At 45.9% G+C, this 27,911-nt stretch overlaps 1 protein-coding gene across 1 annotated transcript in view; it reads left to right on the forward strand.

Annotated features, from left to right (window-relative positions):
* Positions 1 to 27,911, forward strand: part of PIGG (phosphatidylinositol glycan anchor biosynthesis class G (EMM blood group)) — a 139,384-nt gene that overhangs the window by 12,770 nt on the left and 98,703 nt on the right. Inside the window, exons 3-7 of the mRNA XM_064176707.1 lie at positions 4,656 to 4,865; positions 8,341 to 8,529; positions 10,316 to 10,454; positions 16,250 to 16,462; positions 23,380 to 23,597. Coding sequence (XP_064032777.1) covers positions 4,656 to 4,865; positions 8,341 to 8,529; positions 10,316 to 10,454; positions 16,250 to 16,462; positions 23,380 to 23,597 — 969 coding nt within the window. The remainder of the gene's footprint in view (positions 1 to 4,655; positions 4,866 to 8,340; positions 8,530 to 10,315; positions 10,455 to 16,249; positions 16,463 to 23,379; positions 23,598 to 27,911) is intronic.

A 27,911-nucleotide genomic window follows, 5' to 3' on the forward strand; every position in this document is an offset into this window, starting at 1 on the left:
ACAGGCTGGGGACAGAGTGTCTGGAGAGCAGGCAGGAGGAAAGGGACCTGGGGGTACTGGTAAACAGTAGCTGAGGATGAGGCAGCAGTGTGCCCAGGTGGCCAAGAGAGCCAATGGCATCCTGGCCTGCATCAGGAACAGTGTGGCCAGTAGGACAAGGGAGGTTATTCTTCCCCTGTACTCAGCACTGCTCAGGCCACACCTTGAGTGCTGTGTCCAGTTCTGGGCTCCTCAATTCAAGAGAGATGTTGAGGTGCTGGAACATGTCCAGAGAAGGTCAACAAAGCTGGTGAGGGGCCTGGAGCACAAACCCTATAAGGAGAGGATGAGGGAGCTGGGGGTGTTTAGCCTGGAGAAGAGGAGGCTCAGGGGTGACCTCATTGCTGTCTACAACTACCTGAAGGGAGGCTGTAGCCAGGTGGGGGGTGGCCTCTTCTGCCAGGCAACCAGCAACAGAACGAGGGGACACAGTCTGAAGTTGTGCCAGGGGAGGTCTAGGCTGGATGTTAGGAGGAAGTTGTTGGCAGAGAGAGTGATTGGCATTGGAATGGGCTGCCCAGGGAGGTGGTGGAGGCACTGTCCCTGGAAGTGTTCAAGAAAAGCCTGGAAGAGGCACTTAGTGCCATGGTCTGGTTGACTGGACAGGGCTAGGTGCTAGGTTGGACTGGATGATCTTGGAGGTCTCTTCCAACCTGCTTGACTATATGATCCACTCCAGCCCTACCCAGTCCCGTTGTTCTGTTGATGGTTGCCTGGGAGAAGAGGCCACCCCCCACCTGGCTACAGCCTTCCTTCAGGTAGTTGTAGACAGCAATGAGGTCACCCCTGAGCCTCCTCCAGGCTGCACATCCCCAGCTCCCTCAGCCTCTCCTCATAGGGTTTGTGTTCCAGGCCCCTCACCAGCTTCTCTGGACATGCTCCAGCACCTCAACCTCTCTCTTGAATTGAGGAGCCCAGGACTGGACACAGGACTCAAGGTGTGGCCTGACCAGTGCTGAGTACAGGGGAAGAATAACCTCCCTTGTCCTACTGGCCACACTGTTCCTGATGCAGGCCAGCATGCCATTGGCTCTCCTGGCCACCTGGGCACACTGCTGACTCATCTTCAGCTACTATCTGTCAGTACCCCCAGGTCCCTTTCCTCCTGGCTGCTCTCCAGACACTCTGTCCCCAGCCTGTAGCACTGCTTGGGGTTGTTATGGCCAAAGTACAGAACCCTGCACTTGGCCTTGTTCAATCTCATCCCATTGGCCTCTGCCCACCCATCCAGCCTGTCCAGGTACCTCTGCAGGGCTCTCCTACCTTCCAACAGATCCACACCTGCTCCTAGCTTGGTGTCACCTGCAAAGTTACTGATGCTGGACTCAATCTTCCCGTCCAGGTCATCAATAAAGATATTGAACAGGACTGGGCCCAGCACTGATCCCTGGGGAACACCACTAGTGACAGCTGCCAACTGGATGTGGCACCATTCACCACCACTCTCTGAGCTCTGCCATCCAGCCAGTTCTTGACCCAGCACAGAGTGAATCTGTCCAAACCATGAGCTGCCAGCTTGGCTGGGAAAGGAAGCTAAGGGCAGTGTGCAGGTTTGGGAGTTGCACACCTCCACCCCCTGCTGTGGCTAGGAATTCACCCATGCTAACTCAGGTGGCTGGAAGTTAAGGAATGAAGCTGTAGTTATAGCTTGGCACAATTTGCAAGCTTGACACAATACATACAGATATTTACAACTGATTGCAGTAATATACAAGTTAAAGGTAATACAGAGATACAAACCTTTCCTGACTAACAGAGCCTCCCAGAAGGGCTTTACAACCAACCTCCCACTTTCTTTCTGCTCCCTCCCTTATCTCAGCATCCCCCTAATGTGCAGGGTGAGCTGGGAAAGGTTGGCAAGAGGTGTTAGAAGAAGAATGATTCGTTCAGGTTACACAGAACCAGGCAGAGGAGTTAACACAGCAAGCAGGCAGCCACAAACAGAGACCTTATCTTTAGTTTGTGTTCTTGTTCTTGTTTTCATATGTCTAAGCAAAAGCAATGGATAATGTAGCCATCACTGTTGTTTTCACAGCCAATGATCTTAATTTCTCTCATTAAAATATTCCAGTTTGCCTCGAACCAACACAGGCAGTTATGGCCTCAGTGCAGGCTTATGTGGCTCACATAATTTGTATTTGTGATCACAGGAAAGTAGTAGCCTCTTGATTGTCAGATTTTCCAGTTGTCTTATTTTCAATTACACTTTTCTTGGTATTCTTCTGTGTTCCTGTAACTTGTGATAGGAAAGAAGGCCAATGGCATCCTGAAGGCCAATGGCATTGTGTCCTGTATCTGTAAGAGTGTGACCAGCAGGACCAGGGAAGTCCTTCTTCCCTGTGTTGAGCACTAGTTAGGCTACACCTTGAGTCCTGTGTCCACTTCTGGGCCCCTCAATTTAAGAAAGATGTTGAGGTGCTTGAACGTGTCCAGAAAGGGGTACCAAGGCTGGTGAAGGGGCTGGAGCACCGCCCTGTGAGGAGAGACTGAGGGAGCTGGGAGTGTGCAGCCTGGAGAAAAGGAGGCTCAGGGCAGACCTTGGTGCTCTCTACAGGTATCCAAAGGGAGGTAGTAGCCAGGTGGGGTTGGTCTCTACTCCCAGGCAATCAGAGACAGAACAAGAGGACACAGCCTTAATCTGTGCCAGGGAAGGTTCAGGCTGGAGGTTAGGAAGAAGTTCTTCACAGAGGGAGTAATTGGCATTGGAATGGGCTTCCTGGGGAAGTGGTGGAGTCCCCATCTCTGGAGGTGTTAAAGAAAAACCTGGATGAGGCACTTAGTGCCATGGTTTAGTGAGTTAGATGGTGTTAGGTGACAGGTTGGACTTGATGATCTCAAAGGTCTTTTCCAATGTGGTTAATTCTGTGATTCTGTGAAATCCAGGTTGGTTTTAAATTTTCTTTGTCATAGGGATGTTTTTGTCAAGCTTTAAAAGAAAATCATATGAAGTTCTAGGTTGTGAAAAGATTGTGTCATCAAAATACATAATCATCCAGGCTTCTCAGTAGTGGGTCTCAGTGGCATTTCTTGCATTAAGGAAGCTGAAAGAATGAGATTGGTTAGGTCAGCTAAAAGGCCAGTGAGAGAGTGAGGGAGAGACAGTCTGATAGCTCTTGATAGGTGGGCTTCATTGCCTTTTCCAGAAGTTTCTTAATTACTGTTTTGAGTGTAGTGCCATTCTTACTGTTGTGTCAAGTCCATTTACTTAGACCTTCTAAACTGTCCTTTTGGCGGTAAACGAAGCAAATTTCACCTGGCATATAAAGACATTTTGCAACTGTTAACCTTTGGTGAGGTAGTTATTATTTCTGACATCAGCTAGCACTGTGTGGCAGAAGGTGATCACAGAATCATAGAATCAGCCAGGTTGGAAGAGACTTCCAAGATCATCCAGTCCAACCTAGCACCCAGCCCTATCCAGTCAACCAGACCATGGCACTAAGTGCCTCATCCAGTCTCTTCTTGAACACCTCCAGGGACGGTGCCTCCACCACCTCCCTGGGCAGCCCATTCCAATGCCAATCACTCTCTCTGCCAACAACTTCCTCCTAACATCCAGCCTAGACTTTCCCTGGCACAACTTGAGACTGTATCCTCTTGTTCTGTTGGTGGTTGTCTGGCAGAAGAGGCCAACCCCCACGTGCTACAATGTCCCTTCAGGTAGCTGTAGACAGCAATGAGGTCAGCCCTGAGCCTCCTCTCCTCCAGGCTAAACACCCCCATCTCCCTCAGCCTCTCCTCATAGGGTTTGTGTTCCAGGCCCTTCACCAGCTTTGTCGCACTTCTCTGGACACCTTCCAGCACCTCAACATCTCTCTTGAATTGAGGAGCCCAGAACTGGACACAGGACTCAAGGTGTGGCCTGACCAGTGCTGAGTACAGGGCAAGAATAACCTCCCTGCTCCTGCTGACCACACCATTCCTGATGCGGGCCAGGATGCCACTGGCTCTCTTGGCCACCTGGGCACACTGCTGGCTCATGTTCAGCAACTGTCTACCAGTACCCCCAGGTCCCTTTCCTCCTGGCTGCTTTGCGACCACTCTGTCCCCAGCCTGTGGCACTGCTTTGGGTTGTTGTGGCCAAAGTGTAGAACCCTGCAACTGGCCTTGTCAAATGTCATCCCATTGGCCTCTGCCCACCTATCCAGCCTGTCCAGGTCCCTACCTTCCAACAGATCCACAGCTGCTCCTAGCTTGGTGTCATCTGCAAAGTTACTGATGCTGAACTCAACCTCCTGGTCCAGATCATCAATAAAGATATTGAACAGGACTGGGCCCAGCACTGATCCTTGGGGAACACCACTAGTGACAGCTGCCAACTGGATGTGGCACCATTCACCACCACTCTCTGGGCTCTGCCATCCACCCAGTTCTTGGCTCTCTTGGCCACCTGGGCACACTGCTGGTTCATCTTCAGGCTACTATCTATCAGTACCCCCAGGTCCCTTTCCTCCTGGCTGCTTTCCAGATGTGATGCTACTTTATGATGCTACATTACCCAAAGTATGATATCTCTTTTCTCTGCTTCGTTGCTTCCTCACTTGCTAGTACTGTTTTCCTGAGTACTGCAAAGTCTTTTGTTCCAACTAATATGTCTCTTGTCTTGTTTTATGTAGGCTTTGATGACAGGTAGCATACCTGGTTTCATTGATGTTGTTGTGAATCTCAATTCCCCGGCTCTTTTGGATGACAATCTAATATGGCAAGCAAAGACAGCTGGGAAGAGAATTATCTTTTATGGTGATGATACCTGGGTTAAGCTGTTTCCCAAGCATTTTGTGGAGTATGATGGTACAACGTCCTTCTTTGTGTCAGATTTTACCGAGGTGAGAGGCTTTCTACAACCCCAGGTTAAATAACTGATGAGTAGGAACACATAGTGGCAACTTCATAGAGTGAACGGGTGCAACAGTTCTTGTTCTGAAATGCTAACTTGCAACTTCATAGAAACTGAGCTTTTTATGTGTTTGGTATTGACAATGTGAAGCTGAAGCATTTCATGTGTGTGGTGGGGGGAGGTGTTTGGATAATGCAGTAAAAGTGTGGCTTTATCTAGGAATTCTGTTCTCAGTGTTTGCAGTTTGATGTCACATTTATATACAACAGCTCTTGGTCTGAAATGCTAACTTGCAGCTTCACAGAAATTGAGCTTTTTATGTGTTTGGTATTGATAGTGTGAAGCTGAAGCATTTCATGAGTGTGCTGGGGGAGGTGTTTGGATAATGCAGTAAAAGTGTGGCTTTATCTACCAATTCCGTTCTCAGTGTTAGCAGTTTGATGTCACATTTCTGTTGGTCTGTGCCACCTTTGAAAAGCCCATTAGTCCTGGTCTCTTAGAGACATACTTTCTGTAGTATTGCATCACTTTTGTAGTTACAATATGAGCAGTGTTGCAATATGTTATCAAAAAGGACATGTAGAAAGGAAATAAAGCAAAATTGTTAACTTTCCTAATTGGGGCATATTAAAAGAGTAAACAGTTTGCCAGTTTCAGTTCATATTTTGAAACTGAGCCCTGGGCTGCAGCAAGAGCAGTGTGGCCAGCAGGGCAAAGGAGGAAATTCTCCCCCTTTACCCTTCTCTCCTGAGGCCCCACATGGAGTTCTGAGTGCAGTTCTGGAGACCTCAAGACAAGAAGGACATCAAACTGTTGGAGCAAGTCCAGAGGAGGCCACCAAGATGCTCAGAGGGCTGCAGCAGCTCTGCTGTTAGGACAGGCTACAAAAGTAGGTGCTCTTCAGCCTGGAGTAGAGAAGGCTTTGAGGAGACCTTGTAGTGGCCTTTCAGTATCTGAAGGAGGCCTACAGGAGGGCTGGGTAGGGACTATTGACAAGGTCTTGTAATGCCAAGATGAGGAGGAATGGGTTTAAACTGGCAGAGGAGAGATTGAAACTGGATGTTAGGAAGAAGTTCCTTGCAGTGAGGGTGGTGAGACATTGGCACAGGTTGCCCAGGGAGGCTGTGGCTGCTCTCTGCCTGGAGGTGTTCAAGGCCAGGTTGGATGAGGCCTTGAGCGACCTGTTCTAGTGGGAGGTGTCCCTGCCTATGATGGAGTGTTGGAACTGTATGACCTTTGAGATCCCTTCCAACCTATACCATTCTGTGGCTCCATGGTTTATAAAAGTTCAGCCCACTGACCTCCTGCTGCTGATGTGAGTGTTTTATTACTGTGTTTAAGGAAGTTAGGTTGGTCTAATATGAACTGGAAGACATCTTTTTAATTACAGTAACCAGCAGGACTTGCAGGAGCTCCAACATGAAGTGGAAAACCGTAACCATGCTGCTGATTCTGCAGTTGTGTGGCTCTCAAGCCCATACAGCCTTTTGCTTTCTGAATATAGCCCATTAAACGGAGAGCTTTTCCTGCTGTTTTAGGTAGTGATATTCAGAGTTGATAAAGCAGTGTTGCATGTGAGGTTTTGCAGAGATTTTTTAATATCCAGGGAGAAATATATGCCACTAAAAATAAGTTGACAGCTCAAGAGAGAGAACATGTGAGCTGTGCCCCAAATAGCACTCTTCAAATAATTTTTCTTCCTTGCTCTATCATCAGTTCTTTATCTCACAGCAATTGCAATTATTTTTTGTGTGTTTGCACAGTATCAAAAATTGTGTGGAAAGAGCACAGTTGCCTTAATTGTTTCCCTGTGCTTTCAAGCACCAAAGAGAGGTTTTTTTCCTGTACCTACTTGTTGTGAAGAGATAAATTAGGAGCGTTAAGATTGAAAGGAACTCAGAAGTTCTTTAAACAGTTAAAAAAAAGTATCTGTGGAAGCATGGCAACCCATTTGCTCTTGCTTGTATGTAATCTGTTGCCTCATAACTAAAAAGAAGAAAAAATGAGGTAAAGAATCGCTATTTACAAGGACTACTGACAAGGTCTTGTAGTGACAGGACAAGGAGTAATGGGTTTAAACTGGAGAATCATAGAATCAACCAGGTTGGAAGAGACCTCCAAGCTCATCCAATCCAACCTAGCACCCAGCCCTGTCCAGTCGACCAGACCATGGCAGTAAGTGCCTCATCCAGGCTTTGCTTGAACACCTCCAGGGACAGCAACTCCACCACCTCCCTGGGCAGCACATTCCAATGCCAGTCACTCTCTCTGTGATCTCCACACATCCTCAAACATCACTTCTAGTGCATCAACAGAAACAAGTAGAATTTCTACCTTTTTACCTCATCCTTATTTCAGACAAATGTCTCATTAAAAGAGGAAGAAAACTCCCTGTTTTAATGATGCCTAGGTTGCCATTTCTTTGCAACTGTAGGATGCTCCTTCCTGAGATGTCCTCATAGCTTATTCAAGAATGACACACGTTGCTTTATACTTATAGCCTTGTCCCACACAAGGACATACATTTCTGGAGCCCTCAACACACAAGAAGGACATGGAAGAGGGGAGATTCAAACTAGATGTTAAGAAAGGGTTCTTTACAGTGAGGGTGGTGAAACACTGGAATGGGTTACCCAGGGAGGTTGTGGCTACTCCCTCTCTAGAGGTGTTCAAGGGCAGTTTGGATGAGGTCTTGAATGATTGCTTCTAGTGGGAGGTGTCCCTGCCTATGGCAGGGGGTTGGAACTGTATGATCTTTGAGGTTCCTTCCAACCTAAACTACCCAAATGTTGCTTCTCACCACTAGTGACTGGACACCAGACAGATTTTGCTTCATTCACCACTACTCCAGGCCTGGCCATCCAGCCAGAGTCTGATCCAGTGCAGAGTGCACTGGATTGAAAGGATAAATGAGTAATTAGAAGCATTTTCCTCAGATAACGAGATAGCTAACAGATAAGGGGGGCTACAGGAAGTCTGAAGAGGGACTGTTTACAAGGTCTTGTAATGACAGATCAAGAAGTAATGGTTTTAAACTGGCAGAGAGCAGAATTAAACTGGATGTTAGGAAGAAGTTCTTTCCGGTGAGGGTGGTGAGACACTGGCACAGGTTGCCCAGGGAGGTGTTCAGACCAAGTTGGATGAGGCCTTGAGCGACTTGTTGTAGTGGGAGGTGTCCCTGCCTATGGTGGGGAGTGGGAACTGGATGATCTTTGAGATTCCTTTCCAACCTAAACCATCCTATGGTTCTGTGATCTGTTTTGTAAGATAGAAATTTTGACTGCCTGGCACTGAGCTAATCAATCTGATAATGTTGTTTTTTCTTTCTTATTAACATCATGTGTGACTGTAATTCTCACCAGTTTCTAGGGTGTTGTCATGGGCAGTGCAGTGTAATTTCTCTGTGTTTTTCCACAAGAGGGAAATTATTTTTAGCTTTGAATTGTTTTCCTTTTGTGCCTGAGGTTGATGATAATGTTACCAGACATTTGGATAGAGTGTTGAAGAGAGAAGACTGGGATCTCCTAATTCTACATTACCTGGGGTTGGACCACATTGGACATATGACTGGGCCAAACAGCCCATTAGTGGGACCCAAACTTCGTGAAATGGACAACATCCTGAAGAAGATTCATGTTTCCCTTCTTTCAAAGGTCAGGCAACTTCTTCTTGGGTCAGTGTGTTTCAGTTGTGGAATAATCTTTAAAATGCTTGCTTGTTTGTAGGTGGTAGCTTGTTTATTCTCAGACCAAAGTGGGTGTTCTTCTGTTCTTTTCCTTCTCTGACCATTCCCCAGTTAACAGTAGAGTGTAATATTTTTAAAGACTTTATTGTTTGACCTCAGTAACATCTGTTAACAGTCTCTTCTGAACGTCTGTGGGAAATAACTCCCTCCTGGTGTGTGGGAAGAGAAGAATGCATGCCAACATTCTTTTTTCCTCACTTAGGAGCTAAAATGGTGCTTGGTGTGCTTGCTAGTAATGAAATTCAGCTGGAGTAGCAATGGGCATGTATAGCTAATGGCTTTGATTTCTACATTTGTGAAGGTATACCTATTCAGTACCAATTCTTAGGTATTGAAAAACTCCAGATTCTAAATGCAGCACATAAATTGCCAACCCTGAACCTGTTTTTAGCTTTGGAAATAGTAGGGATGTCCCTCAAGTTGTGCCAGGGTAGGTATAGGCTGGATGTTAGGAGGAAGTTGTTGGCAGAGGGAGTGATTGGCATGGAGTGGGCTGCCCAGGGAGGTTCTGGAAGCACTGTCCCTTGAGGTCTTCAGGAAAAGACTGGATGAGGCACTCAGTGCCATGGTCTAGTTGACTGGCTAGGGCTGGGTGCTAGGTTGGCCTGGATGATCTTGGAGGTCTCTTCCAACCTGGTTGATTCTATGATTCTATGATTATCTAAACAGTCTGGATAGTGAAATATGAAGTCATGGTTCCAAGTGGCCTGAAGCTGTTTTTTTTCCCCCCTCATTCATTTTTGGCAGCTGCAATTCAGAATAGCTGCTCACAAGATTTCAGTAGCATTTTTTTTTAGACAGATGGATACTGCTGCATGAAAAGAGAGGTTAAATCCTGCTTGTGAAAATTATAATCTTCTGAAATCTGCAGTGGTTTTGCTGCAATTTGTTAGTATGTTTTGCTTATGACAGGCTGTATGCAAGCCTTTATCTCAGTTTTAGAAACAATAAAAGCATTTTACTTTTGGAGGGACAGATTCTGGTAATAACTAGAGATGGCAAAAAGCTGCTTTGTTATGGAATGGCAGTATTTTTTTTTTCCTGCCATCTCTGATTTGTTAGCTCAAAATTGTCAGAAAATCCTCATTTAAGCTTCTGTTTCTCTTTCTTCAGGTAAAGAAACACAGTTACATGAAACACAGTTATATGGTTTTACGTCAATCATATCAGATTTCTACCCTAAAAGCATTTGAGAGACTAGAGACTGCTAGAAATAAGATTACATTTTAGCTTTAAATTTCTGTTAGGTTAGTACATATAAATGCCAAATTGTTGTTATTGTGTTACATCAAATGCTGTGGGTAATATTTAATCTGGAGAAATGGGGGGTGGGATGGGGGGGAGAATACTTCCCTCTTGATGCTACTGCACCTGGACCTCTTGTTTTCTTCTTAGGGTATGATGACCTTTATTTAATCCTTCAGTCAGCTTCTTGTGACTCTGTAAATGGGGTTTTTTTTTGGTAATATACTGACAAGTATGTTGGATGCCTATATGTGCCTTAAGTGATAAATATTACTGTGTAACACTTAGTTTCAGACATCCTCTTGTAATCTGCTTCAGGTGTGAGCTGGTTTGAAAAATGGAATTTGTTTTCAGCATTACTAGCATGGGAGAATGATACAGGTAGTGGACCATTGCAAGCATGCATCTTGTTTGCAAGGCAACTTAATTTTACTTCTGTGACTTTGCAGGAAGAAGCTTCTCTGCCCAATTTGCTCGTTGTTTGTGGGGATCATGGGATGTCCGAAACAGGTAGCCATGGTGGCTCTTCAGAAGGAGAAGTGCACACACCACTGCTGTTTATCAGCTCTGCTTTTGAAAAGAGAAGTGGTAAGGATCTGTGATGGTTTGGGGGTTACCCCGCCCCCCCACACTTTTGAATTTGCCCCAGCTAACTCAGATGGACCCTGGGAATATAGATGAAGCAATTTATTTACAGCTAGCAGAATTTACAAGCAGCTATTTACAATATATACAGTTATATACAATTATATACAGAAATATACAAAGGATAAACAATACAAAAGCACAACTCTCCTCCTGGAAACCTGAGTCCCCAGGAGGGGCTCTCAAACCACCCCAACACCTCCCCCCGGTCCTCTCAACCTTACCCCAGTTCTCAGGAAGAAGAGAGATGCAGCCAAGAGGTTAGGGAGCAGGGTTAGTAGGAGCAGGGTTAATGAGATGTGACCAGGTCCAAGGCAAAAGCAAGAGTGAGAGACAAAATGGAGAAAGTTTTCTTCTTCTTCCCAGAGCTCTCAGCAAGACTGTGAGAGAAGTTGACATCAATTGTTTTCATTTCACTGCCCGTTATCAAGTTCTTTTACCAAAACATTCTAGCTTGCTTCAAACTAGCACAGGATCAAAGAAACTTGACCTTTTAAAGAGCACTTTGCCATCTTTAGTTTATATTTGCCATAGAATTCTTCTATAGAATTCTATACAGTTATTCCTGAGAAGTGCTTTGGTTTGTTCTACAGATCAGAGCACTGCAACAGGCTGCCCGGGGAAGCTGTGGAGTCTCTGTCTCTGGAGACATTCAAAACCTGCCTGGATGTGTTCTGTGTGATCTGGGATAGGTGATCCTGCTCTGCAGGGTGATTGGACTAGATGAGCTTTGGAGGTCCCTTCCAGCCCCTGACACTCTGTGAATCTGTGATACTGGACAAATCTGCATGACCTCAATTTAAGAAAGATGTTGAGGTGCTTGAATGTATCCAGGAAAGGGCACCAAGGCTGGTGAGAGGGTTGGAGCACAGCCCTGTGAGGAGAGGCTGAGGGAGATGGGAGTGTGTAGCCTGGAGAAGAGGAGGCTCAGGGCAGACCTCATTGCTCTCTACAGCTACCTGAAGGGAAGTTGTAGCCAGGTGGGGTTGGTTTCTTCTGCCAGGCAAGCAGGGACAGAAGAAGAGGACACAGCCTCAAGCTGTGCCAGGACGGGTTCAGGCTGGATGTTAGGAAGAAGTTCTTCACAGCAAGAGTGATTGTCTTGGAATGGGCGTCCTGGGAAAGTGGTAGAGTCCTCACCCCTGAAGGCACTTAAAAGGAGTCTGGATGAGGCACTTAGTGCCTTGGTTTAGTGAATTAGAAAGGCTAAGTGATAGGTTTGACTCGAGATCTTAGAGGTGTTTTCCAACCTGGTTAATTCTGTGATTGACCTAAAACTCTGTTTTCAGCCAGAGTCTGCATCAGTCCTGCTTGAGTACTGAGAAGCAGTGAGATAGGCTTATACTACAATCCTATTTGAAGTGAGTTTTACATTTTGTCTTTCTTAGCTGGAGTATTTTCCTGGCCTCCATTCTCCCCTCTCAGACAGCCAGGGTAAATGAATGAATGACAACTCTCATACTAGGACTAACAAGACACAGTAAGAATTGCTCGTGTGAGGAGGTGAGGGAAGAATGGAAACAGGACTACTGGCTGCTAGGAGTTAAGGAAAGAATATGGAGCATGAATGTATTTATTGTGTTAGCCAGGCAGGTAGTTTTAAATTATTAGTGTGAGCTTAGCTGTTTCTGAAACACACTTTTTAGTGAGCTAGTAAAATGCATAAGAAACAACAGGCAAAGTAAACAAAAGATTACTGATGTTAGTGACACTATTCATGTGTCAAGATGTCTGTGGAACTGAAGCCTAATCCTGATAACTGCAGCAAGATAAGAGTACCCTGCACAAAACTCTTTAAAAATCAGTAGGTTTGCCTGCATGGATCCATGGATTTGGGCCTCAACATTCTTTATCTGACTAGACACATCTAGGGTAAAATGATAACCATTTGGCAGAAAGCAGGGGCCTCCCTGTACTCTGCATCCACCAGGTCTGTTGCAGCTTCCCAGACAGAGCTCCAGCTTTGGCTGTAGCTCAGGAACAAGGGAAGATTTCCACCTTTGGAAGAGGGGGGCAGGCCACTCAGGTGACCTGCAAAAATACTGTGGGACTCTGTGAGGAAAAAATTACGAGGGCCAAAGCCCGGCTTGAACTTAATCTGCCTACTGCTGTGAAAAGTAATAAAAAATGCCTCTGTAAATACATCATCATCATCAGGAGAGCTGAGGACAATTTCCATCTTTAATGATGTGAGAGAAAACAAAATGACGAAGGATGAGGAGGAAAAGGCTGATGTACTCAGTGCCTTTTTTGCCTTGGTCTTTTCTAGTAGGAGTAGCTGTTCTCTGGGTGCACACTTCCCTGAGCTGGTAGATGGAAAAGGGAACAGAATGACCCCTCCTCTGCTCTGAGGTGGAATGGTTAGGTACATGCTGCACTATTTAGAGACACACAAGTCCATGGGACTGGATGGGATCCACTCAAGACTGCTAAAAGAGCTGTCAGAAGAGCTTGCCAATCTACTCTCCATCATTTTTTTTTGTCAGTTCTGGCTAACTGGTGAGGTCCTGATGGACTTGAAGTTAGCATATGTGATGCCCATATACAAGAAGGGCCAGAAGGAGGATCCAGAAAGCTACAGAGCTGTCAGCCTGGCCTGAGTGCCAGGGAAAGTCATGGAGTGGACCATTTTGAGAGACACCATGTGTCACTCTCAAGACAGCAAGATGATTTGGCCCAGTCAACATGGGTTTATGAAAGGCAAGTCTTGCTTGATCAATCTGATCTCCTTCTGTGCCAAGATGAGCCACCTGGCATATGAAAGCAAGGCTGTCTATGGTACCTAGCTGGACTTGGACACAGTTTCCCCTAGCATTGTCCTGGAGAAAGTGCTGATGGCTTCGATGGGTGCATGCTTTGCTGGGTGAAAAACTGTCTGCCTGGCTGGGCCTGAAGAGGGGTGGTGAATGGAGTTAAATCCAGCTGGCGCCCAGTTACAAGTGGTGTTCCCCAGTGCTGAGTGCTGGGACCATTTCTATGTAACAACTTTATCCAAGATTTGGTTGAGGAGATCAAGTGCATCCTCACTAAGTTTGCAGACAGCACCAAGTTTGGTAGGGGAGAGCAGCAGGGCTCTGCAGAGAGATCTGGACAAGCTGCATAGATGTGCTGAGATCCACAGCTTGAGACTGAACAAGGTCAAGTGTTCAGTGCTGCACTTGACCAAAACAACCCCAAGCAGTGTTTCAGGCTTGGGGCACAGGAGCTGGAGAGCTGCTCCGTGGAGAATGACCTGGGAGTGGTGGCTGGCTGAATACAAGCCATTCGTGTGCTCTGGTGGATAAGAAGGCAAATGGCACTGTGGCTTGTGTCAAGAATAGTGTGGCCAGCAGGTCTAGGGATGTGATTGTACCCCTGTACCCAGCACTAGAGAGACCACAGCTTGAACATTGTGTTCATTTTTTGGTGCCTCACTGCAAGGACATTGAGGTGCTGGACTGTGTACAAGTATCAAAGCTGGTGAAGGGCCTTCAGCACTGTCTTGGAACAGCCAAGGGAAGTGGGATTGTTTAACTTTCCTATGAGGAGGCTGAGGGAAGACCTCATTGCCATCTGCAACTCTTTTAAAGGAGGTTGGAGTGAGGTGGGGCCATGTGCTTCTTGCATGCAGCAAATGACAGGATAGAGGGAAGTGGCCTTAAGCTGTTCAAGGGGAGATTCAGGTTGGACATTAGGGAAAACTAGCTCACTAGAAGGGTTATCAAGCACTGAAAAAGGCTGCCCAAGGTAAATGGTGGAGTCACCATGCCTAGAGACATTTAAAAGTTGCGTTGTTGTAGTTTCTAGGGAGGGGGTTTAATGGTGTTATTTTAGCAGTAGTAGTGAGGTTGCTGGGTCAGTGGCTGCATGTGCCATTCTCAAAGCTCTCTTCTAACACTGATAGTTCTGTGATTCTAATTCTATTTGCCTAGCAAGCTGATATTAATTAAATCTTGAGCTGTTGTTGAGTAGCTTGTAGAATGCTGTTAGCATTACTTTAGATTCTTGTTCTTCTTTCATGCATTAAATTAGTCCCCTGTAGTGCTTTCTATTATTTCCAATGCAAAAGCTCTCAAACCCTCTTAGGATGTAGGCTGCAACTTGATACTAACTGGATCTCCTGCACCATCTCTTTTCTTTTATAATATGTGTGCTGTGTTTGCAGTAGTTCATGGTATTGAAGAGTGATACTGGCTAAGAAGAGATTGCATTTTAGTTTTAGAACAGTAGAGGACAGAGGCTGAATGCTTAGTATCTGGAGTCCTACATCCAGTTCTGGAGCCCCTATTACACGAGGGACATGGATGTGCTGGAAGGTGTCCAGAGAAGGGCCACGAGCATGATCAGAGGAATGGAGCTGCTCTGCTGTGAGGAGAGACTGAGAGGGTTAGGAATGTTCAGTCTGGAGAGGAGAAGGCTCGAACAGGACTTTATTGTGACCTTTCAGTATCTTAAGGGGGGCTATAAGAAAGCTGAGGAGGGACTTTTTTAGTATGTCAGGTAGGACTGAGGGGAATGAAACAAAGCTAGAAATGGGTAGATTCAGATTGGATGTTAGGAAGAAGTTGTTCCCCATGAGGGTGGTGAGAGCCTGGAAGGGGTTGCCCAGAGAGGTAGTGGAAGCCTCATCCCTGGAGGTGTTTAAGACCAGGCTGGCTGGGGCTCTGGACAGCCTGATGTAGTGTGAGATGTTCCTGCCTGTGGCAGGAGGGTTGGAACTAGATGATCCTTGTGGCCCCTTCCAACCCTGACTGATTCTATGATTCTATAAATATTTGAAGGGTGAGTGTCAGGAGGGTGGAGCCAGGTCCTTCTCAATGACATCCAATGATAGGACAAGGGGCAGTGTGTGTAAGCTGATGTATAGGATGTTCCACGTGAATGGGAAAACATTTTCACTGTGAGAGTGATCAAACACTGAAATAGGCTGCTCAGAGAGGTTGTGGAGTCTCCTCCTCTGGAGACATTCAAAACCTGTCTGGATGTGTTCCTGTTTGACCCTGCTTTAGGTGATCCTACTCTAGGGTTGGGCTAGATGATCTTTCAAGGTCTCTTCCAACACATAATGTTCTGTAATTCTGTGAAAAAGATCATTCAGCTCTCTGTAAATCACTTGAAATACCTGATATAACACTAATTAAAAACCTTTGAAATTAGAAAGATACCAACTGTCTGGGGTGAAATAAATGGGCCTGATACTGAAATCATAGAATCACAGAATGGTTTGGTTTGGAAGGGACTTCAAAGATCATCCAGTTCCAACACTCCACCACAGGCAGGGACACCTCCCACTAGAACAGGTAGCTCAAGGCCTCATCCAACCTGGCCTTGAACACCTCCAGGGAGGGAGCAGCCACAACTTCCTGGGCAACCTGTGCCAGTGTCTCACCACCCTCACTGCAAAGAACTTCTTCCTAACATCCAGTTTAAATCCTCCCTCTGCCAGTTTAAACCCATTCCTCCTCATCCTGGCATTACAAGACCTTGTCAATAGTCCCTCCCCAGCCCTCCTGTAGGCTTCCTTCAGATACTGAAAGGCCACTCTGAGGCCTCCTCCTCAAAGCCTTCTCTTAACCAGGCTGCAGAGCCCCCAATTCTCATAGCTGCTGCAACCCTCCGACCATTTTGGTGGCCTCCTCTGGACTTGCTCCAACAGTTTGATATCCTTCTTGTGTTGGGGGCTCCAGAACTGCACACAGTACTCCAGAACTGCACACAGTGATGAAATGACTTTTTTCTTTTTCTTTTGTTGATTCTAGGTCCTCCAATACAACCTGAAGTTGTGCAACAAACTGATGTAGCTAGCACATTGGCTGTAGGTCTTGGTCTACCAATTTCAAGAAGCAGTGTTGGGAACCTTATATTGCCAATTGTGGGTGGCAAGACAATGAGAGAACAGCTACGATTTCTGCACTTGAATGGGTTCCAGCTTAGCAGACTGCTGCAAGAGAATACACTGGCATATGAAAAAGGTAAATCAGTTACAATTAAAAAGTTACATATACAAAAGGAGATTGTTTTTGTAAGACAGTTGGTGCTTTTCCATTCAGGAATATAGCATAGCAAAGCAAATGAGCCATTCTCAGTTGAGAGCAGTGTTCATGGAAGTGATACTGAGTTCAGTCTTGACTGCAGCGTACTTGTACACACTGCCTCTGAATAAGTTTGTTTTGATGATTGGTACTAGTAGCAGGCAAAAGAGCAGAAATAATGATGAAAGAGTAAGATTAAAGTAAACCTGCCAGCTTTCTTTGAAAGGCACCCTAAATTGGTATGAAGAGTCATGCCTGAGAGCAGGTTGAAAGTTGTTATTAAAACTAGAGTCTGTGTTTTAGTTTGGAGCTGATCTCAGACTTGTACAGGTGCTTGTGTTCATTGAAATAATGTGACTGTAACTGTGAGATTTTTATACTGAAGATAGAGAAGTGACTTTCTACATTCTTTTTTTTAAGTGATAAACACTAGAGGGAGGCTGAGGCAAAAATTGCTGGTGTAATAATACTGCACAAGTAAAACTATTTCCGTTGCTTTAGGAAACCTGCAGCGAGGCAAGCTTTCTTTGGATTTTGCCTCCATTTTAACTTGCATTGCAAGTGTCTTGCAAATACTTGCAAGGAGGGACTTGAAAATGCCACCCACAGGTTTCCAGAATGTTTCTCCAACAACCCCAGAGTCTGTGACCTTTCTCATTTTATACTTACTACGTACAAATGTGCCACGAAGCAGAGCTCGCTGGAGATGTCGAGGGAAATTCTGTAACCATGGTGCTTTGTTCCTTTCTGCAGGATGTTTAAATAATTCATGTAGTATATATCAATGATATAAATGTGGGTTTCACTAAAACAGTCATCTCACATAGTGTAGACAGAATGGGTTTGGTGGGCAGTGGCATAGGAAGAGGCAGATGAGTGTGAAAGAAAAGTGCTGAGGGGAATAAAGAGGGAAACTGGGCAAAAAGAAAAGGAGAACAAGAGCAGAAGACTGGGAGAGAATTTATTTTGGTGTCAAAATCTAATGTGAACTCATTTCAGTGTTCTTTCTAATGAGGTAGTGTCATGTCAGATCTCAGTTTGATTAAAGCTCATTTTAGGTGATCCTTTCTGCATATCTGAAGTTCCTCAAAAGCATGAATATTTAACTTCTATTTCACATATGCTTAAAGTGAATTCTGGAATATTCTGGAAGAGGAACTTTCTAGGGAATTCACTGTTCAAAGAGCTGCAGTAGAGAAATCTTAGTCTCTGTGCACACTGGCAGCTGTCTCGATACACAAGTGTTTGCTGCTGGCAGAATTTTACTTCCTAGCAGATACCTGTAAGCCTCCTGCATAGAAAGATGAGCATACTTTGGAGTCTGTTAGAAGTCTTGGAGAAAAGGCTGAACCTTCTGAGTTGAGGATTGCTTTCTGAAGATTTGCACTTTGAATTCAGCCTGTAGAGGATCAGAAAGTGTCTTGTGGTGATAAGAGACTTAGAAACAGTAAGTGCAGTTCTTTTGTAAGCACAAGAATTTTGAAGAGAAGTACTGTGTTCACGTTCATTCACTTCAAATGCAATTAAAAACGTTTCTGGATTTCATAATGCACTGTTGTTGCTGAAAACTATTGCTCTTTGGAACATGGTGGTATTTCTCCAAGGCTAATACACTGTTGATCAGATAGTTTTACTAGGATCACAGGCTGTCAGGGGTTAGGAGGGACCCAAAGAGATCATGGAGTCCAACCCCCTTGCCAGAGCAGGATCATAAAATCTAGCTCAGGTCACAGAGCAATGCATCCAGACAGGCCTTGAAAGTCTCCAGAGAAGGAGACTCCACAACCCCTCTGGGGAGCCTGTGCCAATGCTCTGTGACCCTTACAGTAAAGAAGTTCCCCCTTGTGTTGAGCTGGAACCTCCTGTGCTGCAGCTTCCATCCATTGCCTGTTGTCCTACCCCAGGGAGCAGTGAGCAAAGCCTGTCCCCCCTCTCCTGACCCCCAGCCCTCAGATATTTGTAGACATTTATTAAATCCCCTCTCAGTCTTCTCCAGGCTAAACAGCCCCAGATTCCTCAGCCTCTCCTCATCATGCAGTGCTGCAGTTCTCTAATCATCCTTGTAGTTCTCTGCTGGACCTTCTCCAGCAGATCCCTGTCCCTCTTAAACTGGGGGGCCCAAAAGTGAATGTGGTACTCAAGACGAGGTCTCAGCAGGACAGAGTAGAGAGGGAGGAGAACCTCGCTTGATCTGCTGGACACACTCTGCTTAATATACCCCAGGATCCCATTGGCCTTCTTGGCCACAAGGGCACATTGCTGTGCCATGGATGTTATCCACCAGCACTCCCAGATCCCTCTCCACAGGGCTGTTTTCCAGCAGATCACCTCCCAGCCTGTACTGGTGCAGTTTGTTGTTCCTCCCCAGATGCAGGACTCTGCACTTTCTGTAACTTGCCTTTGCGACACCAAACTTAACATCACTCACTGCTTTACCCCTTCCTGTTTGAAACTGTGCAACAAATACTTTGTCCTACTTTTGGCTAAGAAGGTAAGGATTGCAAGGTGGGAAGATAATGACAGGCTTCATACATAAAAACTTTCTAATTGTCTTTTTTGCCTTTAAGTTGCCATTAACTTTCAAGTGAAGTCACAGGGTATCATAGAATCATAGAATCAACCAGGTTGGAAGAGACCTCCAACATCATCCAGTCCAACCTAACACCCAGTCCTATCCAATCAACTAGACAATGGCAGTAAGTTCCTCATCCAGGCTTTTCTTGAAGACCTCCAGGGACGGTGCCTTCATACAAAGTGAAATTAAACATTTTTTCCTTGGAAAAAGCACAGATATATGTGAATGATCACCTATAGCACAATGTCTGTTGAGAGGCAAGTTTGTGATGGTTTGGATCTTATCTGTCCCTTCCCACACTTTTGTAATTGCCCCAGCTAACTCAGAAGTGACTCTAGGAATATAAATGAAGCTATTTATTTACAGCAGCACAATATAGAAGCAGATATTTACAGTATATACAGTTATAGACAGAAATATACAAGGAAAAGTAATACAGAAGCACAACTCCCCTCCCAGAAACCTGAGTCCCCAGGAGAGATTCTCAAACCACCCCAACACCTCCCCCTGCCCTCTCAACCTTACCCCAAATCCTGAGAAAGGAATAAAGGTGCAGCCAAGAGGTTAAGAAGGAAGGTTAGTGGCAGTGAGGTTAAGGAGATGTGGCTTGGTCTGAAGGCAAAAGCAGGATGAGAGACAAAATAGAGAATGTTATCTAATGTTTTCTTCTTCTTCCCAGAACTCTCAGCGAGACTGATGAGGGAAGGAGACACAACCATTGTTTTCCTTTTCACAGCCTATTATCTAGTTCTTTTCACCAAAACATTCCAGCTTGCTTCAAACTAGCGCACAAGTTTCTGAAAGTTATGGTCTTGATTTCCTTGTGTTGGCAACTGAATTTATTTGTGATTGCATGCTGTATTCAGTGACTAATACTTTAGATATCATATGGCATGCGGGGGTATGGAGTGGTGCAACCATAAAATGAAGAAGGAAAACAGGTAGTAGATACTTTCAGAAGTAACACCATTTTCCACACTTACAGTAAAACACAAGAACTGGCTTAATTGTTCTGTTTTAAATAAATGCTCTTGGAATTAAACTTAGGTGACTTGAAAAGAATGCTCTTCAGGGACACACAGGGCCCACAATAATAATTTTGGCAGAAACATTTAATTGTTTTTTAACTTTATGCTTGTAGTAAATGTTCACATGTGTGAACAAAATGATGCTCTTCTGATTTTGCCTGCTGAGTCTGGTTATTGTCACTGCTGAATGTGTCTTCTGGGGAAGTAAAAAGTCTGTCACGTCAAAGCTTTTTTTGTGCTGCAGCTTTCTGTGTATCACAGAATGTCAGGGGCTGGAAGGAACCTTGAAAGCTCATCTAGTCCAACCCTCCCACCCCAGCCAGAGCAGGATCACTTAGACCAGATCACACAGGAACATGCCCAGGTGGGTTTTGAATACTCCAGAGAGGGAGACTCCACAACCTCTCTGGGCAGCCTGTTCCAGTCTTCTGTCACCCTCACAGGGAAAAAAATTCCTCCTCCTGTTTAAATGAAATTTCCTGTGCCTCAGCTTTAACCCATTGCCGCTTGTCCTGTCATTTGGCATCACCCAGCAGAGCCTGGCTCCAGCCTCCTGGCACTCACCTTTACATATGTATAAACTTTAATGAGGTCACCTCTCAGTCTTCTCCAAGTGCAGAGTCCCAGCTCCTTAAGGCTCTCTTTATAACAGAGATGCTCCATACCCTTCATCATCTTTGTGGCTCTGTACTGGACATGGTACTCCAGATGCAGCCTCACCAGGGCAGAGAAGAGGGACAGGAGAACCTCTCTTTGACCTACTAATCACAGCCTTTCTAATACACCCCAGAATGGCATTTGCCTTCTTGGGCACCAGAGCACATTGTTGGCTCATGGTCAACCTCCCATCCACTAGAACCCTCAGATCCTTTTCCCCTTCATTGCTTTCCAACAGGTCAGTCTCCAACCTATGCTGATCCCTGGGGTTGTTCTTCTTCAGGTGCAAGATTCTACACTTGCCCTTGTTGAATTTCACTAAGTTTCTTCCTGCCCAGCTCTTAGCCTAAGTCTCACTGAATGGCAGCACAACCCTCAGGTGTGTCAGCCACTGCATCCAGCTTGATGTAATTAGTGTGTAGATGTTTAGGAGTGGGAAAGTTGATGAAAATAAATGGTGATTGTTGGAAAACAAATTACTACTTTCCTATCCCCCTTGAAGCAGCTGAATCATTTGTCTCTCCACCTATGCTTTGATATGAACCAGAACAGTTGATGTTAAGTAAGGATTGCATGGAATAACCAGTGTGGGGCCAAACATGGAGGGGAAAAGGCACTCCTGCTATTCTTGCAAATGGCTTTGAAAATGTTGGATTTAGGTCTCTGCCTCTTTCCTCTGTCTCCTGTTGTCTTCACTCAGGCTTCTGAAATAAATGTAGTGAGAACAAAGCAATGTGGATGTGATTCTACGGTATAGGAGAGAAAGAAACAAAACTGTTATATCTCTGGAGGTTGAGGGGGGGAACTATTTCTGAGGTTTTAGTTGTTATTTAATTGGTTTTGGTTTGCTTTTTAATTCAGCACAGATTATTTTAAATATATATAGGCCAGCATAGGTCACTAGTGGTGTTCCCCAGGGATTGGTGCTGGGCCCAGTCCTGTTCAATATCTTTATTGATGATCTGGACCAGGGGATTGAGTCCAGCATCAGTAAGTTTGTAGATGACACCAAGTTAGGAGCAGGTGTGGATCTGTTGGAGGGTAGGAGAACCCTGCAGAGGGACCTGGCCAGGCTGGATGGGTGGGCAGAGGCCAGTGGGATGAGATTGAACAAGGCCAAGTACAGGGTTCTGCACTTTGGCCACAACAACCCCAAGCAGTGCTACAGGCTGGGGACTGAGTGGCTGGAGAGCAGCCAGGAAGAAAAGGACCTGAGGGTACTGGTGGATAGTAGCTGAACATGAGCCAGTGGTGGAGCATGTCCAGAGAAGAGCAGTGAAGCTGGTGAGAGGCCTGGAATACAGCCCTGTGAGGAGAGACTGAGGGAGCTGGGGGTCTGCAGCCTGCAGAAGAGGAGGCTCAGGGCAGACCTCATTGCTGTCTACAACTACCTGAAGGGAGGCTGTAGCCAGGTGGGGGTTGGTCTCATTTCCCAGGCAACCAGCAACAGAACAAGAGGACAGAATCTCAAGTTGCTCTCGAGGAGGTCTAGGCTGGATGTTAGGAGGAAGTTCTTCAGAGAGAGAGTGATTGGCATTGGAATGGGCTGCCCAGGGAGGTGGTGGAGTCGTTGTCCCTGGAGGTGTTCAGGAAAAGCCTGGGTGAGGCACTTAATGCTATGGTCTAGTTGATTGGCTAGAACTGTGTGATAGGTTGGACTGTTCTTGGAGATATCTTCCAACCTGGCTGATTCTGTGCTCATGAAATCACCTTCTGCCAGCAGAGTGTTGCTTCCACTTGTTGGCAGCAGCATCAGGATTTCTTTTTTTTTGGTGAAGTTAGACTGTGAGCCACAATTTCACTGTTACAGAATTGCTAGATTTCAATACCTGAGGATTGCTTTGCACCAGCTTCATAGTCCAAATGTCTGAAGCTCAACTGTGTGTTTCAGCTGTTGACTTCTCTATTACAGCTTTGAAATCTTGCATTCTGTATGTTTAGCTTCCTGTTACCAACTGGCTCTCCTTAGCCTTTGAAGCAAAATTGAGGTCCCTTGTGTTGTGTGTGTGTGTTACATTGTCCTGAGGTGCTTCCTCCAGAGGTCAGCCATTTGTTCATTCCCTGCTTGGCTTGTGGAATGTGGCCTGGGTGATGAATGCCTCCAGGGAGATAAAAACATTACTTTTTATCATAGTTTAAAATATTTAAATAAGCTTGTCCTGGAAACCTTTTGTAAGAGAAGATTAATGTTTGAATACATTTTCTCACTTGTAGAGGTCTTGACATTTTATCAGGTTAGGGATTAATTGCTTTTATTCCAAATAAGTGGCTCATTATGGTCTTGCTGCAGGAAGATAGTGTAACTTTCTAGGTGTGAAAAGTGTTTTAATTCTTACAGCAGCTTTTCTTCTTCTTGTGTATTATAAAAGCAAATATAATGAAAACCCAATTGCTTCTCTAATTAATCCTCTTGTTCATACATGCTTGTGTTATCATAATTTGGGAAGGTTACAAAGAGTGAGGGTTAGATAGGTCCTTAATTATTCAAAATAGATAACATGGTTGGACTGGATGATCTTGAAGGTCTCTTCCAACATGGTTGGCTCTATGATTCTGTGATTAATGGATCCCCTTACCTCTTTCCTCCTTCTTCTTAGATCCTGGATATGAACATTTCAAAATAGCAGAGAAGTCTCACGGTAATTGGATCAAACTATATTTAGAGGGGAATAATTCAGAAATACTCCTAAATCTTGGCAAAAAGGTCCTGAAGCAATATTTGGAGGCGCTGAAGACGCTGAGTTCTTCACTAAGCAAACAAGTGGCGCAGTACGACATGTATTCAATGACGGTGGGGACCGTGATCGTTATGGAGGTAGGAAAATGCTTCTTCCTGTGGCAAAGATGAATGCACATCCCTAACATTTTCTGGTTTTCACTTTGTAGTGTATCCTCTTAACTGGTCTTTATAATTACTGAGTATGGAGTGTTAGAGTTGGCTGACTTTCTGCTTGGGTGGGATTAATACTCTTCTTAAAGTATAGCTTGGCCTCTAAGTTATTCAAGACAGCTTTTGACATAAGCTACTTATGTTTTGGTGTAAGTGGTTACACCATATGTATGAATGTGCTGCAACTTAAATCACTCCCATGTTACTTAGCCTTCTACTTGAGCAGCCTTACTGCAACAGTGTGCCCAGGTGGCCAAGAAAGCCAGTGGCATCCTGGCCTGCATCAGGAATGGTGTGGTCAGCAGGAGCAGGGAGGTCATTCTGCCCCTGTACTCTGCACTGGTTAGACCTCACCTTGAGTACTGTGTTCAGTTCTGGGGCCCCCAGTTTAGGAGGGACATTGTGATGCTTGAGTGTGTCCAGAGAAGGGCGATGAGGCTGGTGAGAGGCCTTGAGCACAGCCCTACGAGGAGAGGCTGAGGGAGCTGGGATTGTTTAGCCTGGAGAAGAGGAGGCTCAGGGGAGACCTTTTTGCTGTCTACAACTACCTGAGGGGAGGTTGTGGCCAGGAGGAGGTTGCTCTCTTCTCTCAGGTGGCCAGCACCAGAACGAGAGGACACAGCCTCAAGCTACACCAGGGGAGATTTAGGCTGGAGGTGAGGAGAAAGTTCTTCACTGAGAGAGTCATTGGACACTGGAATGGGCTGCCCGGGGAGGTGGTGGAGTCGCCATCCCTGGAGCTGTTCAAGGCAAGATTGGACGTGGCACTTGGTGCCATGGTCTAGCCTTGAGCTCTGTGGTAAAGGGTTGGACTTGATGATCTGTGAGGTCTCTTCCAACCTTGGTGATACTGTGATACTGTGATTAGTAAAATGAAATAAATTTTGAAGAAAGTCTAGTAAGTAAGTTTCTGTTTGATCCTTTTTGCGTAGCAGTGAGTGTGGCTGCTCAGAACAGGCAATACCTTTTGTGGGCAATTTCCACATTTCCAAGATTTGTTCTTTGTACAGAGCCCTGAAATAAATACTTGCTGTAAGGTGCTGGGTTATAACTTCATATCTTGTGTGGGAATAAGGATAAGGTGTACCATGGCTGGAATTCTAAGTGGTTCTCAGCAGCTGGTATTTTGGATAAATGTCAAATGCTAGAAGTATTTTCTGTGGTCACACTTTGAGAACCATGCTGAAAGGATACCATGCTTGGAAACTGAACTTTTCTTTTAAGTAAGTGTCAACTTTTGTAAGAAAAGGCATTGTTTCCTAGGTTGGAAATCACAAGATGATAGGTTTTGGAAGGGATGTCTGCAGGTCATCTAGTCCAACCTTCCTGCCAAAGCAGGTGTCACAGAGTAGTCTGAGTTGAAATGGACCTCCAAAGGTCTTTTGGTCCAACCCTCTGTGCAGTCAGCAAGGGCATCCTCAACTAGATCAGATTGCCCAGAACTATGTCAAGCTTCACCTTGAGTATCACCATGGCTGGGTCCTCAATTACCTCTCTGTGTAATACCTAGATCAGGTCACACAGGAATGCATCCAGGTGAGTTTTGAAAGTTTGAAGAGGCCTCCAGAGCATCTCTGAGCAGTCTGTTCCAGTGCTCTGTCACCATCACAGTAAAGAAGTTTTTTCTTAAGTTCAAGCGAAGCCTCCTCTGTTCTGTTTTGTACCCACTGTGCCTTGTCCTGTCACTGGATGCCACTGAAAAGAGCCCAGTCCCATCCTCATGACCTCCACCCTTTAAATATTTATAACCATTGATAAGATCCCCTCTGAATCCTCTGTTTTCCAGTTTAAACAGCTCCAGGTCTCATAGTCTTTCCATGTAAAAGAGATGATTCAGTCCACTAATCATCTTCGTAGTCCTCTGCTCAACTCTCTCCACTAGGTCCTTGTCTATTATGAACTGGGAGGCCCAGAGGGGGACCTCCTTCCACCTACTGTTATTATGGGCTTAGGAAATATGAATTATGAATATTAATAAAATGACTAAATATTACTCATTGAGACAGATTTTCTTAACTTATTTACAGGGTCTTTTGTGCTTGGTTGGGCACATAGACTGCAGAAGGTCTTCAGTGCGTAGGGTAATACCAAACAATTCCAAACAATTTGCAGAACCAGTGGAATGCAAACAGTGAGCCTTGGGAATCCTGCGGTGCAATATGCTGCTTGCCCTCGAGGGGCACTCGAGAGGCTCCTGTCTGCTGGCGCAGAAAGCACACAGTACACAGAGCCAAAGGAGAGAGCTTGCATTACCAAGAGGCTTTCTAGCATCCTTCCTGCTAAAGCAGAAGGTACAGAGGGGCAACAGAACTAAAGCAGAGAGATGTAAATGTAAAGAGGCTTTCTAGAATATTTACTCACAAGTTAGTATCTCCAGAATCTTTCTGGAGCTGCGTCATAGTCACCGAATCACAGAATCAGTCAGGGTTGGAAGGGACCACAAGGTTCAGCTAGTTCCAAACCCCTTGCCATGAGCAGGGAGAACCCTACCCTAGACTAGGTTGGCCAGAGTCTCATCCAGCCTGGCCTTGAACGCCTCCAGGGATGGAACCTCAACCACCTCCCTGGGCAACCCATTCCAGGCTCTCACCACTCTCATGCTGAACAACTTCTTCCTTGCATCCAGTCTGAATCTCCCCACCTCCAGCTTTGCTCCATTCTCCTTAGTCCTGTCACTCCCTGATAGCTTTTTTGTGGGCCCCCTCCAGATACTGAAAGGCCACAGTAAGGTCACCTCGGAGCCTCCTCTTCTCCAGACTGCACAGCCCCAACTCTTTCAGTCTGTCCTCATAAGAGAGGTGCTCCAGCCCTCTGATCGTCCTCGTGGTCCCATTCTGCAGACCCAAGTCCACACAGTGCCAAACCAGGACTCATCCAAAGCACAACCAGTATTCCTAGGCTGGCAAGTGTAGGAGCCAAAGGAACCTTCCTGTCACCTTGCAGTTACACATCAGTGACAGCAGGTCCAGCAGGAAAAGAGAGCTCAAAGGAACGACCAGCCAGAAGACATCACAGATTCAGTCAGGTGGGAAGGCAAAAGCAAACCTAAGCAGCAGAAGGCAGACCCTGAGGTCTGAGGGGAGTGTGAAGAGAGCTGGGACACGGGAAAGGAAAGGACTGCAGAATGGTGGTGAGGACAGCAGCAGAGACCATAGCAGGAGGTGGCCAGAGGCAGAAGTGCAGACAAGAGAGAACAGAGAAAGGCTGGAGGAACATAAATGCCTGCTGGAAAAGGAAGAAGGATGCACTGTGAGGTGCTGAGATGCAGAGGAGTGCAGGAGCTGCTCAGAAGCAAGAAGCGTGGCAATGGAGAACACAAGGAGGAGAGAACCCTCAGCACTGGGGAGGGGACTGTCATCTGTGGCTGGCAACTCAAAGCAGCAGAGCAGAAAAGCATGCTCCTAGGGGACCAGCCAGTGCCCTGCGCAGCATGGTTTGCTCCCAGCAAGCTGCTGCATCCCTGCTTATGCCATTTGCTGCCAGGACACCTGTCCACTGCACAGGCGTTTATGTGACTGCCAGCTGTGTTGTCTGTCCCCAGCTGGCCACTGCTGACTGCCAGAGCCCTGCCAGCAGCTGCAGCACCCACCAGAGATGTTGTTCTCCTTGGAGGGAGCTGTCAGTGGTATGGCAACCAGTAAAGCTTTTCGAGTTTTTTGAGGCTCACATAGGGTGCTGGGGCTTGCAGGCTCTTCTGACCTGGTCTTGATCAGCTGTTGGGCAGATGATGTCTGTCCAGGGCTCTGGGCTTGGCATGGAGGTTCTCAGGTGTGCAGGCAGACGTGATGTGTTGTGGCATGGCAGTAACCTGCTCTCTCACTGCGCAGGCTGTGGTGAGGTCTGTGTAAGAGAGCTCTCAAGCTGGGAACCGCTTTCTTGCTTTAGTAGCTGTAACTGCTAGTGGCAGTAATGCAGCTTGCTTGGGGGCACTGAGTTCTCTAGGCCATACCCCTTCTGCACAGTCCAGGCTGTTGTTTCCTGCTGGCAGGGTTGTCCATGCTAAGGCTGGCCGTGGTTTTGAGCTGCTTTCAGTAAAGGCTATTGCCTACGGCACAGACTCTTTTGCTTCTCCCTGGTAAACTGGGTTATGATGAAGTGTCCAGGTAGATGAGGCAGCAAGGATGGGTATTAAGCAGCAAGGCTTCCTGGTCCCCAGGGCAACAAAGGGAAAGTATGATCTGGATGTTAGGAGGAAGTTCTTCCCAGAGAGAGTGATTTGCCATTGGAACGGGCTGCCCA

Source organism: Pogoniulus pusillus, chromosome Z, assembly GCF_015220805.1.
Source record: "Pogoniulus pusillus isolate bPogPus1 chromosome Z, bPogPus1.pri, whole genome shotgun sequence".
NCBI classification, from domain to species: Eukaryota; Metazoa; Chordata; class Aves; order Piciformes; family Lybiidae; genus Pogoniulus; species Pogoniulus pusillus.